This window comes from Syngnathoides biaculeatus, chromosome 21 (genome assembly GCF_019802595.1).
Source record: "Syngnathoides biaculeatus isolate LvHL_M chromosome 21, ASM1980259v1, whole genome shotgun sequence".
NCBI classification, from domain to species: Eukaryota; Metazoa; Chordata; class Actinopteri; order Syngnathiformes; family Syngnathidae; genus Syngnathoides; species Syngnathoides biaculeatus.
In genome coordinates, this window is record NC_084660.1 from 3,581,782 (window position 1) to 3,596,303 (window position 14,522).

General features: G+C 53.8%; 4 protein-coding genes, 1 long non-coding RNA gene and 4 other non-coding genes across 11 annotated transcripts; 8 read left to right on the forward strand and 1 right to left on the reverse strand.

Annotated features, from left to right (window-relative positions):
- Window positions 1-44: 44 nt before the first annotated feature.
- On the forward strand, window positions 45-1,026 carry LOC133494819 (ceramide-1-phosphate transfer protein-like). Of its 2 annotated transcripts, XM_061808996.1 has the most exons (3): window positions 45-285; window positions 365-561; window positions 777-1,026. In XM_061808996.1, the coding sequence occupies exons 2-3, from the start codon at window positions 386-388 to the stop codon at window positions 1,003-1,005; spliced, it is 405 nt and encodes a 134-aa protein (XP_061664980.1). In that variant the 5' UTR covers window positions 45-285; window positions 365-385; the 3' UTR covers window positions 1,006-1,026. The 2 variants fall into 2 exon arrangements, with proteins under 2 accessions (XP_061664980.1, XP_061664979.1); XM_061808995.1 differs by having other exon boundaries at window positions 45-561.
- Window positions 1,027-1,999: 973 nt separating this feature from the next.
- On the reverse strand, window positions 2,000-9,924 carry trim2b (tripartite motif containing 2b). 2 transcript variants are annotated; one of them, XR_009793421.1, is made up of 14 exons: window positions 6,859-6,997; window positions 5,591-5,769; window positions 5,389-5,534; window positions 5,072-5,252; window positions 4,734-4,993; window positions 4,178-4,316; window positions 3,925-4,095; window positions 3,542-3,844; window positions 3,273-3,440; window positions 2,973-3,141; window positions 2,832-2,902; window positions 2,621-2,761; window positions 2,208-2,414; window positions 2,000-2,121 (listed from the first exon to the last, which is right to left on the reverse strand). XR_009793421.1 is itself a non-coding variant. In XM_061808974.1 (14 exons), exons 3-14 carry the CDS (start codon window positions 5,687-5,689, stop codon window positions 2,262-2,264), a joined length of 2,001 nt encoding a protein of 666 aa, XP_061664958.1. In that variant the 5' UTR covers window positions 5,690-5,769; window positions 9,442-9,537; window positions 9,784-9,924; the 3' UTR covers window positions 2,254-2,261. The 2 variants fall into 2 exon arrangements, 1 of the variants encoding a protein (XP_061664958.1); XM_061808974.1 differs by lacking the exons at window positions 2,000-2,121; window positions 6,859-6,997 and adding exons at window positions 9,442-9,537; window positions 9,784-9,924 and having other exon boundaries at window positions 2,254-2,414.
- On the forward strand, window positions 7,038-8,888 carry LOC133494822 (uncharacterized). Its single transcript, XR_009793423.1, has 6 exons — window positions 7,038-7,175; window positions 7,629-7,753; window positions 7,960-7,991; window positions 8,195-8,241; window positions 8,444-8,475; window positions 8,688-8,888. It is a non-coding gene; the product is annotated as an uncharacterized LOC133494822 (long non-coding RNA).
- LOC133494982 (small nucleolar RNA SNORD14) lies at window positions 7,799-7,891 on the forward strand. Its single transcript, XR_009793468.1, has one exon. It is a non-coding gene; the product is annotated as a small nucleolar RNA SNORD14 (small nucleolar RNA).
- On the forward strand, window positions 8,034-8,126 carry LOC133494983 (small nucleolar RNA SNORD14). The gene has a single exon (XR_009793469.1). It is a non-coding gene; the product is annotated as a small nucleolar RNA SNORD14 (small nucleolar RNA).
- On the forward strand, window positions 8,283-8,375 carry LOC133494985 (small nucleolar RNA SNORD14). The gene has a single exon (XR_009793470.1). It is a non-coding gene; the product is annotated as a small nucleolar RNA SNORD14 (small nucleolar RNA).
- On the forward strand, window positions 8,517-8,609 carry LOC133494986 (small nucleolar RNA SNORD14). Its single transcript, XR_009793471.1, has one exon. It is a non-coding gene; the product is annotated as a small nucleolar RNA SNORD14 (small nucleolar RNA).
- Window positions 9,101-11,508, forward strand: LOC133494816 (RING finger protein 175-like). The gene is made up of 9 exons (XM_061808990.1): window positions 9,101-9,217; window positions 9,418-9,455; window positions 9,598-9,739; window positions 9,802-9,956; window positions 10,109-10,216; window positions 10,283-10,403; window positions 10,976-11,109; window positions 11,187-11,288; window positions 11,368-11,508. Exons 1-9 carry the CDS (start codon window positions 9,197-9,199, stop codon window positions 11,486-11,488), a joined length of 942 nt encoding a protein of 313 aa, XP_061664974.1. The 5' UTR covers window positions 9,101-9,196; the 3' UTR covers window positions 11,489-11,508.
- Window positions 11,509-11,838: 330 nt separating this feature from the next.
- On the forward strand, window positions 11,839-14,492 carry fgb (fibrinogen beta chain). Its single transcript, XM_061808986.1, has 13 exons — window positions 11,839-11,976; window positions 12,058-12,090; window positions 12,168-12,271; window positions 12,333-12,435; window positions 12,619-12,687; window positions 12,829-12,943; window positions 13,020-13,126; window positions 13,200-13,314; window positions 13,380-13,499; window positions 13,559-13,681; window positions 13,764-13,858; window positions 13,933-14,123; window positions 14,206-14,492. The coding sequence occupies exons 1-13, from the start codon at window positions 11,890-11,892 to the stop codon at window positions 14,432-14,434; spliced, it is 1,491 nt and encodes a 496-aa protein (XP_061664970.1). The 5' UTR covers window positions 11,839-11,889; the 3' UTR covers window positions 14,435-14,492.
- The last annotated feature ends 30 nt before the right edge of the window (window positions 14,493-14,522 follow it).

Below are 14,522 nucleotides of genomic sequence, written 5' to 3' on the forward strand. Positions count from 1 at the left end.
GGCTGGCTGGCCCACCTGGGCCGAAGGCGGCGGTGAGAGACGGGGTGGCGTGGGGGGCTGTAGATGTGCGACATCGAGCGCCTTTGTTATCAAAAAGTGCAGCGTGTGCGCGCTGTGGCTGTTTCATTAGTCGCCAACTGTCTGCAAGCAGTTTGACGAAAGTCGAGCAGTAATTTGGGGACGGAAATAGGTGGCACTAGTTAGGCAGCATGAGGGCTCACGTTACAGTCTGAACGAGATGCAGATGGTACCGGTAAGGGCTTTATGGCTTTGCCACCCGTGTAGGTGAGTAGCTACACTCCCACTGACCTGGACTTGGGGTGCACGGCAGAGCCAAAACGGCTTCCTTGTGCTCCCGCTACAGGCGTACCGCTCAGTGCGTTCCATGGCGGAGATGGAGCTACGAGCAGGCGTGGTGGACTTCACCCGGCAAACCGATTCGGGCTGCAGGACGCTGCTGCGTTTGCATCGCTCGCTGCTGTGGCTCGCCATGACGTTGGACGGGCTGACGCACCCCCCCGACCGGCACGGGCGCCTCAAAACACCCGGCGAGCTCAGCAGGTCGGGACGCGCGTTTCTGACTCGGTTGAATTGAACCCTAACCTCTCCCCGCCAACTTTTTCTTTAACCTGTACAAGTCAAGTGGAGTGCTTGTTTGTCAGTTCACAGCACGAGCATAGCTTGACGGTCTTCCCTGGGGAGGGTGCCTCAGCGCCAAGCACGTGTCTGTACCTTACAAGTAAAGATGGTGAGTATTTTTGTAACTTCCTCCCCAGGGACGCCTACCAGGTGGCGCTGGCCCCGCACCACCCGTGGGTGCTCCGGCAGGCCGCGGAGCTGGTCTTCCTTGCCCTCCCCGAGCGGGAATACTTCCTCCGGCTGGTGTGCGCCCAGAACCGGCACGAGGCAGAGCCCGTCCTGCGCGTCGTCATCCGCGCTCTGGAAAACGTCCACGCTGCGACGCAGCGCATTCTCGAGGAGCACGCCATGCTGGACCTGCCCTGAAGGTGCCCGCGCGTCACGGAGGGACAGAGTGCAGCGGCCGTCGGATGAAGAAAGTCATTTATTGATTATTGAAAGGACATGCAGACAGGAAACATTCACATGTAAAACCGATTAACAATCAAGAGCACAGAAACATCCCTCGTTGGTCTTGATTCGACTTTTCGCAACGACACCAGAACGAGCTGCGTTGTTGTTGTTAACTTTTACCCCCGTCAATCTTGGGTCAACAAGGCCCGTTCACTTACAAAACTAATTGAGGGAAATGTGACGAAACCATCAAGCCAATGTATAGCATTCCCCCGTTAGCATCCCGATTGGTCGGGGAGGAGCTAAGTTTAGCTGGGGTTGTTAGCGGACATTCTGCAGAGTCGGCATTGCACGTGTATGTTTTTTGCTCTCCTGAAATCAAATCTGGAAACTATTTATGTGTATTTATGTTGTAGAATGAGTTTGAAATTATTTGACAATGTTTTAGCATCCAATTTTGTGACGTTCAAGGTCTCAACATTCCGGGGGCATCGGTTACTCGCCATTGGCGACAACGAACGTGCTAATCATATGAAGTCAAATGGTCCGCGTGCTAATAAAAGGACAAAAAAGGACAGCAAAATTTGGCTGTTTGAGTCACGGGTCGCTCGCTTCTGTACCTTTCCGACTCTTCCCGCCTCTCTGCAGCTGTTTTAAGTGAACGGCCGCTCAACCGAGGGCCATCGTTCGGTTTCACGATCTCGCGGAATGGCAGAGTTTTCAGCAATTATTCCAATTCCTTTTGAGTTCATCCTGTACGAGAGATGACAGTAACACTTTGGCACTTAAGAGTTTCAATGCACAGAGTGAAACACAATCAAAAGTAAAAATGGATGAGTTTGCCGATGAAGAGTGATGTCCTTCGCAGACGCCACCCACTCGGTCTTCGCCTCGGCTGTCATTGCTGGTGAGCACGCATGCGGATTTATTCCTCTGGTAAGGTGAAAATCTCAAATTTGAACTGCTTGCTTTAAAGGGTCGATTGGTCACCGTGCTCTCCCTTTGGGGGTGCGGGGGGAAGGGAGGGGGGGGGGCCCACAGCGCGCCACTACACTGTGGACTGCTAGCTCTGGCCTTTCGCCATCCATGCTAACAATCACAAAATGACATCAAATCGATCAGAGGACAACATGGATGATATTCGCTTGGACTCACGTCCGCCTTCTTGGCCCTACTTGGTCGGAAAGAAAATGCCAGCCGCCGCCTCCCGAGCTTCCTCCAGCTTGCCGTCATTGCAGGTAGCGATAAACTTTGAAGCAGTGGTTTCCCGAGTCGGCCACCACCACGTGTCCGTCCCGGGTCAGGGCCAACCCCTGCGGCCCGTACAAGGGGTCGGCCGACGTGTTGATGTAGGACAGGAAAGAACCGCTGCCGTCGAACACCTGCACGGGTGAAGGGTTGTCACATGTCATGATATTGCACTTCTCACGGAGAGCACTCGGGGGGCGAGAACGGTCCCCAGAACTGCGAGGCCAACACTCTGCAGCTGCGCCAAATATTTAGCTTCTTGCCGACGCCTTTGGAGTTATCAGTATCGAACTGTCAGTGAAGGGTTGAGTGAAATTTTGGAGCACGTGACGCAACGTACCTGGATGCGGCTGTTCCCCCAGTCAGCCACGATGATGTTCCCGTTTGCGTCCACGGCCACACCGGTCGGGGCGTTGAACTGTCCGTTGCCTTCGCCGTTGGAGCCGAACTTGAGGAGCAGCTCTCCTTCGGGCGTGAACACCTGAAGAGTGAACATCCAAAGAAATAGAACTGAAGAAGTCTGAAATCCTCGACTAGGCGAAGGCTGCTACCTTGACAGAGTGGTTGTGGAAGTCGGTCACGATGATCTCGTTGTTCTTGTTGACAGCGGCAAAGTGCGGACCTTACGGACGCCAGCGCACGAAGGGGTTAGCCACCGGGCGCATCGCGTGATCCGGGCCAGCGCGCCTTACCCGCAAACTGCTTGTCGCCATTGCCGCGGCTCCCGAACTTGGTGACGAGCTTTCCGCTCAGCTGGAAGATGAAGACCGTGCACGCTTTGTTGTCCACTACGATCACGTGACCCTCGTGATCCACTGACACGCCCTTGGGTCCCATCAGCCTGCCCGAACCCAGCTTGGCCTGTCCAGCCGTGTTAGCGTCACAACGTAAGCCCGAGGACGTTAGGACCCTTTCACCAGTCGGACAATTTGCCGTCGCACCGCTGCTCAAACAAGCTCTCCGTAAAGACGCGAGCGGGACTGACGGCTCACCTTGAACTTGCCGTCGCTGGAAAAGATGCTGACCCACTTGTTGTCGTAGTCGGCGACGATGATGTCACCGCTGGGGTGCACCGCCACACCCGTGGGCCGCTGCAGTTGCCCCGGGGACCGCCCGCGCACCCCAAATCGACTCTTGAATTCTCCCTGGCTGGAGAAGACCTGAAAAAAAAAAAAAAACGCAAAGTCGGTGTGAGTGTAAAACTCTGTGGGAAATGGAAGTCAAATGATGTCGAATGTTGAAAAATGCAAGATGTCACCACCTGCACACACTGGTTGTTGCTGTCGGCGATCAGGATGTTCCCGCTGTCGGCGGCGGCGGCGATCCCTTGAAGGTTGGTGAACTCGCCTTTGTTGCGGCCCTTGGTTCCGATCCGAAAGATGAGGTCGTCCTCGATGGGGTTCTGGGTTTTGCGACGTGGCGTTCCCAGGGCGCTGCTGGCCCTCTTGGAGCCCTTCTTCTTCTGGCCGGGGGACTTGCCCCGTCTCTTGGCGCCCTCTGAGGAGCCCGTGGACGGCGTGGCGTTGGCTGCAGAGTTGGAGGGCGTGGTGGTGGAGGGCGACACCTGGAGCGGAGTTCCAACTAGTTCTATGAGGATTGCTTTCGGCACACCGCAGCAATTCCGAGTGCGTGTTTTCCACCCACCTGCGGCGTGGCGACGCTCAGTTTGAAGGGACTTCCTTTAATGTGCTGGTCGTACAGACGCAGTGCCAGTGAGAAGTCGCCCTCTTTGGGCAGCACGTAGACAAACTCGTACGTTCCGTTCTTGTGGTCCACGATCTCGCCGTCCACGATGCTGCCGTCGGGCGTGAACACCTGCGAGGAAAAAAAAGAGAGATGAAGAAGACGAGGTAAGCCATCCTCGCCCCGGCCTCGTGTCGGCGGCCGCAAGCACGACCTCGGCGGACAGGATGGCGTTTCCGCTCTTGCAGGCCCCCCCGGACTTGTCTCTGGTAACGATGGTGACAGAGGAAGGGAGTCCCACGGTGCACTGCTCCAGGCCAGCGCCCATGGCCTCGCTCTGGCTTGCCACGGCGCTACGAAAGAGGAGCGTCTCCGATTAAAAATCAGGAGCCCGCCTTCTCTTTTGCCAGGCATGATTGCTCCGTTTGTTACTCGTGTTTGATCTCATTTCATAAAGTTATCAAAGTTGCTTCCTCCTTTGTTCAAGGGTTTCTCCGAGGCCCGTCTATGAGGGCACATTCCAGTTCAGTTCAAGAATTCACATTGAGTAACTAGTTCAAAAATGCCCTCTCTAAAGATGGCATTGAAATGAGGTTGGTATGTATTGGGGTCAAACTTTCATGAGATACTTTTTTTTTACAGGTTACAGGAATTCGTAAACAAACAAATAACAGGTCCTGTGCATATGTTTAAAGTATGAAAAAAAACAAACGGGACCATGCTTTAGAAAAGGAGAAGTGTGTTTACCCTGCAGGAGCAAGGACCCTTACCTGGTGGTCACAATGGTGCCGAGGTTGTGGATCCACTTTCGTAGTCCGTCCGCCTCCAGGATCAGGTCCAGCTGGTCGTTCTCCTCCGGCTGGCACGACAGGCCCCGCCTGGCCAGCTCCTCCAGCTTCTCCTTGAGGTCCAGCTCCACTTCCAGACTTGCGACACAGGCCTCGGTCGCCAGGACCTCCTCCGCACGGGCGCAGGCAGACGACGCGACGCCCTCGCCCTGCAGCAGGTTCTCCAACTGAGACTGGAGGACCTGGAGTCACCGCAGGACAACACAGTTTTTCACTCACGCAACGTGGTTCCCCAAAAGGCCTTGTGTCCTTTCAGTCACCTTGTGCTTGAGGCCGAAGGTGACCTCCAGCTCCATGAGAAGAACGCTCTTCCTCACGTCCAGCTGCTTGTGAAGGTCCTCGAAGCTGGACTGGATGTCTTCCTCGATGGCCGCCCTCTGACTGGTCAGCTGCTGGACCATCTCTCCCACCACCACGGCGGCGGCCGAAATCTGCGGCAGTCTGGAGAGAGCAACGCTGTCTGCTGATTCAAGAAATGGTCTCAAAGTGTCCACGATCGTATCTCAAGTCTTATCCTAGAATCCGGTCCTTTTGCTTGCCACCGGAGTACAACTGGCGAGGGCTCAAGTCTCGTCACCTGTCGTGAGCCGCCCTCATCCACGCCTCCAAAGTTCGCCGGTGCTGTTCCAAGGCGTCGCCAAGAGGCGCCAACGGGTGCTCGCCGTGCTCGCTTGCGCACTCGGCGCACAGCGGACGCAGGCACGCCCAACAGTAGTCGCACACCTGCGGAGGAGACAGCGTGAAGGACGGCGCCGGCGCGGCGGGCGCGGCCGCCTCACCTTGCCGCCATGTTGCGGGCAGGTGTCCTTGGGGGGCGGAGCCTCCAGCACAGTGCACTCCTCACTGCTGCTGTCCGGAGAGTGTTGATGGGCCGCCATCGGATGGGCGGCGAGGTGACGTCTCCGCTGCGCTGCTGCCCGGGCTGCCCTCAATCCGTGAGGCGCTCAGAGCCAAAGTCCTGAGCGCCGGGGCCCAAGTGAACGGCAAACGACAACAAAACGACAACACTGACAAGGACTGACTCCCGCTCCGGCGTCTGATGTCACTTACAAATGATGATGATGTCTTTTCTACCCTTGTAGCTGATTGTGATCTTTTTTTTTTAGATTAAAAACTATTGTTGCAAGAAATATGTACCTGTAGTAGGATTAATCTGTAATCAATAGGATGGACAAAAATCGAGCCTCCCGGCCCCCATCCCCGAATCTCATTTTGACATCTACAGACGTGGCCCCTTCCAACTTCAGCCAGGGCCGAAAGGCAGCACGAGCTCCGTTCACTTGCCGTCTTGCGGAACAGAAGGAGAACATCGCGACGCCGGCGAACGGCTAAGTAGGTCACACCCGTGTTTTGGGAGTGAGGCTGATGCTGCGGTCGCCGTGGAGACCAGACCTGGCGCCATCTCTCGGGCCTTTGATTCCGAAATGCTCCACGCACCTGGACCTCATACGTACATAGACGGCAGTGCCTTGAGGTAAACGTTTTCTTCGCTTTGCGACCGTGCTCTTGAATCTCAAATCACTTTTCCACATTTAAATGAACGGAAATGTCATCAATCTGTTCCAGAATCCCCAAACATTTTTTTTTTAAATAAGGAAACTGGGATTCTGCAATATTTGACTTGACGAAATCATAACGATATAAATAAAAGGTAGAGAATGAAACGGATTAACGAAGAAGACTTAAAAAATGAATGCCTGTGAGCAAAGGCACTTGTAGCCAGCCCATGAAGCCCCACTAAATCAATCCCACAACTTGTAATTATAAATGGCGGGGGCTGCGAATGGCCTGCGGGGTGGGGGTGACTGTCGACGGGCAGGTGTAATTTTCCCTGTGAGCTTCACATTGGTTGACATTTCATGGTCACGCATTAAATTGCTGCTGTCACTGCTAGCCCTCGGATGCTAACACGCAGGCCGGATGTCGCACAGGGACGAGCTCCAGATGCTCCCGTCTCCTTCCTTCATCATCATTCTCATCCCTCCATCGCCATCCTCTCATCAATGCGCAGCGTCAAGTCAAAGGCGAGAGGAGGAGACATACTCACCATGTCGCGGTGCGACGGACGCACGGCCGAACAGCGTGTGTGTTTTCCAGCCTCGAGCCATCCTTTTCTGCCTGCGCGTGAGGAGGGGGGAGGATGGTGCCACCATCATCCTCATCCTCATCCTCACGACAACCGCAGCAGAAGCGGAGGCAGACGGAGGCGTTCAACCGGCGAAGGGACGGGCTCTCCGTCGTGTCCCCTCCTGGCCGCCAGGAGGCGATGACGTACAGCGGGCTATATATACAATCGATCGGAAGCCTTCGTGGACATTCGTTTCCTGTATCCCGAGACCCGGACTCCGGCACCCCGAAATGACGGTAAGCAACATTTATCTTCGCTCTCTATCGTGTAATATTTTGCTGTACCTACTGAGAAATGTACATCGAGCATGATCGGTATAGTGGTTTGCGTTCAAGATCATCGCACTGCGCGGATGGCTGCCGATGCTCGTTTCAGCCTGACCTCGTTGGAGCAGTCGCCGTCGCTGAATTAAGTCAATAAATATCGCCACAGTACGTCTGCGTAATGTGTGGTTTTGCCTCTTTTTCAGTCAATCTTGTTTTCTGAAAGACATCGAACAAGACAAGATTTAGTTTTCCTTACTTTGCCAACACGTGGCGAAAGTGCTGCTACGTTTCTCACCGATAATTCATTGTGAATGCAGGCTTTGCGTGCAACTTATCTGAAAACGTTTGGAGCGTCTTTCATCCTTTTCCTTGCTCTTTCCTTTTTTTTTTCTTTTTGTAATGTATTTTTCCTTCCATTCGCAGTTTCCACCAGAGGTCCCACGACCAAAGATGGCCAAACTCTTCCATGGATGTCTGAGGGAGCCACTGAAATGTGACTTTTCAAGTTTTACACTTGAAACTGGCATCTTGCATCCTGAGCCGGTTTGGTACGTGCACACTTGACATTTTTTTTTGTCTTTATTTGCGTACATTTGCTGTGATGATTATTTTCCTTCCATTCGCAGTTTCCACCAGAGGTCACATGACCAAAGATGGCCAAAAATCTTCCTTGGATGTCTGAGCGAACCGCTGAAATGTGACTTGTGAACATGGTTCATTTTGGAAAATTGACTTCTTGTCTCTTGCATTCCAGGTGAATTTCCTGCGGCATCCCGAGCCAGTTTGGTACGTGGACACTTGACAATTTTTTTCTTTATTTGCGTACATTTGCTGTGATGATTATTTTCCTTCCATTCGCAGTTTCCACCAGAGGTCACATGACCAAAGATGGCCAAAAATCTTCCTTGGATGTCTGAGCGAACCGCTGAAATGTGACTTGTGAACTTGGTTCGTTTTTGAAAACTGACTTCTTCTCTCTTGCATTCCAGGTGAATTTCCTGTGGCATTGTGTGAGAAAGCATCCCAAACCAGTTTGGTACGTGCACACTTGACAATTTTTTTTGTATCTGCTCACGTTAGCTGTGATGATTATTTTCCTTCCATTCGCAGTTTCCACCAGAGGTCACATGACCAAAGATGGCCAAAAATCTTCCTTGGATGTCTGAGCGAACCGCTGAAATGTGACTTGTGAACTTGGTTCATTTTGGAAAATTGACTTCTTCTCTCTTGCATTCCAGGTGAATTTCCTGCGGCATCCTGAGCCAGTTTGGTACGTGCACACTTGACAATTTTTTTTGTATCTGCTCACGTTAGCTGTGATGATTATTTTCCTTCCATTCGCAGTTTCCACCAGAGGTCACATGACCAAAGATGGCCAAAAATCTTCCTTGGATGTCTGAGCGAATTACTGAAATGTGACTTCCAAATTGTTTGACTTTCAAAGCTGATTTCCTTTTTTTTTTGTGTGTGTGTGTGTCATAGGTGGCCTTCCCTTGCCAAGAGCAACCTGAGCCAATCGTGGCCGGCAATTTGAACACCGCCTCTGTCGTCGTGATGACGATTCCTGCAGCTCGTCGTTCCCAGCAGGGGCGACTTCGTACCTCCTTGAATGTCTGAGCGACAACTTTTGGGTGCTGATACCTGGGGGTTTTTTTTTTTTTTTTTTTTTTTTTTCCTCCTCCACACAAGTCGGCAGTATCTCTAGAAGAAGTAGTTTGTTGAATAAAAGGACTTTAACTCTTGACTGTGTCAATGTTTTGTGATTCCCCAAAATGCCCTTTTTACTTAAACATATTTTGAGAGTCCATAAGTGATTTTTTTTTTTTTTTTTTTTTCCCTTTAGTTAAAAAAAAAAAAACTTTCCATGAATTTTGATCCTCTTTACTTCCCACACGAAGGCGTGTTATGCTAATGGTTGTTAGCCGGTCAAGCTAGCATCTGCTGCTTGCCTGCTCGGCTAACCGGTACCGAGACACTCGAATCCCGCAATTATGGCTGGTGTCCATCCTCAGGTAGGGTCATTTCGCGACAAGTACGCGTTCTTTGTGTTATCTATTCGTCATTTGAAAAAAGAACGACTAGTCGTCGTGGAGAACGTTTTAGCACGTCGTGCGTGCCGCGACGTGGCACAACTAAGTCCTGCGTATGTTGTCCGAATAATGAATGACAATTATCCCGAGCACACATTGCAAATCTTCCTCCTGCCCCCCAGGATGACGTGCTGAAAATGACTCACAGAGAAAGTTGGAGGTGAGAGGACCACATCCATCTCTTCGTCCAATTTTATAATATGCGGAACGAGTGGAGCTTGGATGCGTTCCACATCAGCATTCTATAAAACATCAAAACAAACAAAGCGAGGACTAATTATTAATGGCAGTCGTGTCTGCAGGCTGCAACACGAGCGCCTGCACGTCAAACACAAAGGACACGAGGCCATGCACGCCGAGATGGTTCTGATCCTGGTGGCTACTCTGGTGGTGGCCCAGATCGTGCTGGTCCAGTGGAAGCAGCGCCACCACCGCTCCTACAACGTGAGTGTGAGCGAGAGAAAGAGATGCTTCAGGTAGTTTTGTACCCGGTTGTCTGTCCTCAGCTGGTCACGCTGGTCCAGATGTGGGCTGTGCCCCTTTACTTCACCCTGAAACTCTACTGGTGGAGGTTTCTGTCCATGTGGGGGGTCTTCTCCGTCATCACCAGCTACATCATCTTCAGAGCCACGCGCAAGCCGCTTGCCCGCCGGACACCGAGGTAGGGGTCGGAGTCCCGAGATACCGCGAGGGGGAACTAAAACAAAAGCGCTTCAGCGAGTCATCGTCAAAACACAATCCTTCGATCCGAACGTGATCACCTGACGCTGCCCGTCAAGTTCTGCGCCAAGCGACTTCCTCTCCCACGTGCAGGATGGTGTACAAGTGGTTCCTGTTGATCTACAAGCTGAGCTACGCCGTCGGCCTCCTCGGCTACACGGCCATCATGTTCACCATGTTTGGCTTCAACGTCTTCTTCAGGTGAGCGCGTCGCGACGGAACGCCGCGTCGTCGGCCGGGCCGCGCTCACGTCCACCACCTGTGCAGGATCAAGGCAGAGGACTCCATGGACGTGGGCGTGGTCATGTTGTTCTACGGGCTTTACTACGGCGTGCTGGGCCGGGACTTTGCAGAGATCTGCTCTGACTTCATGGCCTCCACCATCGGGGTAGGTCGGACGCCGGGCGAAACGTTCATTTAGTTGCTGCGTCCGGGCTTGTTTTTGGATCGCTAAGGTCATAAGAAACCACAAGATGGCACCAAAGCCCACGATGACAAAGCAGGTTCCACCGAAAACCAAAAATAGACGATTTCACGAATAGCTCATTGCAATTGTGCGGGGGCTTGTCGTAATCGGTGTCAAGGAAGTACTGAAAGTGACATCTCAACTGTTTTAAGATCACGGAGGAGCTAAGTTTTTTTTTTTTTTTTTTTTTTTTTTTACAGGTAATGACAGCGGTTCTAAAACTACAAAAAAAAAAAATCTGGTTTCGCTCCAAGTAACAGTAAAAATAAATAAATAAATCAATAAATAATGCTCAGTTTGAATGTTGTCACTGGACTGGAATCAATCAGAAAAGAATGCATTTTAAAATAATCAATGAATGTTTGGAAAGTTTCAATGAAAAGCGATTTACGCTTAAACCGGATTTGGAGCGTATGAAATGTTCCACCGTCTTACTTTGTGGAATCGTTCGGGCTTTTGACGGAAGCAATTGTGATGATTTTGGGTCGCACCAGTACTACAGCCACGGCGGCATCCCCAGCCGGGGTCTGAGCGAGCACGTCTGCGCCGTGTGCGCCCAGAAGATCCTGGTGGACGTGGACGAGGAGGGCGTCATCGAGAACACGTACCAGCTGTCCTGTGGTCACACGTAGGCTCCGACCGCTCGGGCGCCTTCGGAACCGCCACTTCCTGTTGGGCCTTGACTTGCCCCCTGGACCCTTCTAGATTCCACGAGTTCTGCATCCGTGGCTGGTGCATTGTGGGGAAGAAGCAGACGTGTCCTTACTGCAACGAGAAGGTGGACTTGAAGACCATGATGAACAACCCGTATCCTTGCGTGCGTTTGTGTGTGCGCGCCCGCGTCACTCCGTCCGTCCGTCAGTCCTTAACGTGGTCGCGTGTCCAGCTGGGAAAAGACTCACGTTCTGTACGGACAGCTGCTGGACTGGCTGCGGTACCTGGTTGCCTGGCAACCCATCATCATCGGCATCGTCCACGGGATCAACTTCTCACTGGGGCTGGAATAGCATCCCTGAGGCGCGTCGCTCCGGTCCACGGGCCCCCGTGTTCTTGCAGCGACGTCGGGATGTCGTTTTGTTGTTCCCTTCATCGTCTTTTTGGACACTGACTCCCCCACTTTGTCTCTTTTTGGGGGGGGTCATATTGTTTTTCTGTTTCACTAAAGTGTAATTTTGTAAAAAACAAACAAAAAAACGAGAGGGGGAAGAAAACCAATAAACGTAACCTCAACATGCCGATGACCTTTTAGACTCAAACACGCCCACGTTTCCCGTCAGTCCCGGTCGTGTTTGCGGTGCAAGGACCCGAGTCGCGAGAGATCCGCCAATCGGGGCAAGGGGCGGATGGGGGGGGGGGGGGAGCATAAGAAGCCTCGCCGAGGGCCGCGGGACAGAAGAGCAAAGTCGAGATGAAGACGACCACGTTGCTGCTGCTGTTCCTGTGCGTGAGCGGCACCGCCTCGCAGGGCAACCTGGACTACGACGATTACGGCTCGGTGAGTCCGATTTTTTTTTTTTTTTTTTTTTGCACGACGTGTGTTCAAACTTGTCCCTGACGGTTTGTGGTTCACGCGCAGGACGCAAAGACCTCGCCCAAGACCAACGCAACAGTACGTCACACTCTGGTCCTCGTTCTCCCCGACCGCGCGCCTGTGGGACTCTTCAAGTTTCCGCTTTGCGTTCGCAGGAGGAGACGGGACCGGACGCCCGCGGCCACCGCCCTCTGGTTCACGGCCACGACCACTACAACCCCAACCGCTACACGCCGCCCCCCCTGGGCGGCGGCGGCAGGTCAGTCTCGGGAACACGTGGCCGAGCCCCCGCCGTGTCGCTGACGCGGTGTTTGGCGCAGGTATCGAGGACGCCCCGCCGCCGCGTCCAAGGAACACGAGGTGCCCGAAGAGAAAAAGGTGCACCCCGAGTCGGGGGGATGTTCGTACGGCGCCGCAGAACTGGTACGCTTACTTTGTTTTCCAGGACTGACCCGTTAATCGGCCGATATTCGCCCACATTTTTACCGGATGCTTTTCATGCACGACATTTGCCGCAAAGTCAAAACGTTTGCCATGGCGACAGTCAACGCGAGTTGTTGAGTCGCGACGGCGCGTTCACCTGGCGTTGATGTGTGCGCTCGGCAGGGAGTGCTGTGCCCGACCGGCTGCGAGCTCAAGACGGCGCTGCTCAAGCAGGAGAGGAGCGTCGCCTCGGTGAGACCAACACCGACCGCTTCACAGCGGAAAAACTTGTTCTGCCTGTCGGCGGAGCAGAGCACGTTCAATGAAGCGAACTGGAATCAAGGTCTGGGGAATCGCCGCTCACCTTTCGCTTGGCTTCCCGTGTGTTGACAGAGCATCAAGGAGCTGACGCCGCTGGTGCTGGAATTGTCGCGCTCATCCAACGTCGTCTACAACTTCGCCACCGAAATGTCCTCTTCCCTGACCGAGCGCCAGCGACTCATCGGAGGTGACGCCGCTTTTTTCCTCCCCCTACGTCGTCCTGGCGGCGCCCGCCGCTCACCGCCAACTTTCCACCTCCGCAGACAACGGACGGGTGGTCGGTCAGTTCACGGCTCAAGTGGAGGACCAGCACGCCTTCATCAAGGAGACGGTCGACACCGTCTTCCCTTCCACCGTTCGGGTCCTGCAGGTTGACGCCACGCCGCGTCGAGCTACTCGACAATTATTGCCCGATGTCGGCGGTAACGCGGTTCACCGCGCAGGGCATCGTGGACAAGGTTCGGCTGAAGATCGAGAAGCTGGAGAAGGCCCTCCAGACGCAGAGGGAGGAGTGCAAGGAGCCGTGCCAGACCAAATGCCCCATCCCCGTGGTGACCGGTGAGAGGAGCGGCAAAATTCCAACGCCGGAATCGGCCGCTGAGCGGACTTTTTTGGACTTCCAGGAAAGGAGTGCGAGGACATCTACCGCCGTGGCGGGAAAGACTCGCAGATGTACCTGATCCAACCGGACCCCCTGCAGCCCCCGTACAAAGTCTTCTGCGACCAAAGCTCCCGAAATGGAGGTAAGGCGGGGCGGCCGGGTATCTCGCGACGAACGCCGTCTCACGCGAACGCCCCCCAGGTTGGCTCCTTATCCAAAACCGACTGGACGGCAGCGTGGACTTCGGCCGACGCTGGGACGAGTACCGACGTGGATTTGGAAACATCGCGCTGGACACGGGCAAGGGTCACTGCGAGACCCCAGGTCTTCTTTTTTTTTTTTTTTTTTTTTTCTTCCAACTCTCACGATGTCGTAGCGACAGAGCTCACTTCCCGTCACGTGACAGGTGAATACTGGCTGGGAAACGAGCGCATCAGTCACTTGACCAACATGGGCCCGACGGAACTCCTCATCGAGATGCAGGACTGGACGGGCGCGAAGGTGAGCCCCGCAGTCGAAGAGCACGTTGGCGCCCGATCGGTCGGGAATCACGGCCGTGTCGGCTCTGCTCTCAGGTCCACGCCCAGTACGGCCACTTCACCACGAAGTCCGAGTCGTCCAATTACGTGCTGACGGTGAGCGATTACTCGGGCAACGCCGGGAACTGCCTCCTGGACGGCGCGCTGGAGCTGTTTGGGGAAAACCGCACCATGACCAAACACCACGGCGCCATGTTCAGCACCTACGACAGAGACAATGACAACTGGTGGGTGTGGCCGCAAAATGTATTTGTCAAATAGATTTATGCGTTTTGTTGTCACACTCACCCTCTCGGGCTTTGACTCCAGGAGCCCCGGTGACCCCTCCAAGCAGTGCTCCAGAGAGGACGGCGGCGGCTGGTGGTACAACCGCTGCCACTCGGCCAATCCCAACGGCCGCTACTACCTGGGCGGAGCCTACACGAAGCAGATGGCCAAGCACGGCACAGATGACGGCGTGGTGTGGATGAACTGGAAGGGCAGCTGGTACTCGCTCAAGGCCATCAGCATGAAGATACGACCCGTCTTCACCCCCTGATACCCGACGACGACGACGACAAAAAAAAAAAAAAAAAACAAAATAAATTGTCATACTTGCCGACTCAACTCGTGTCCTCCATGCTTAA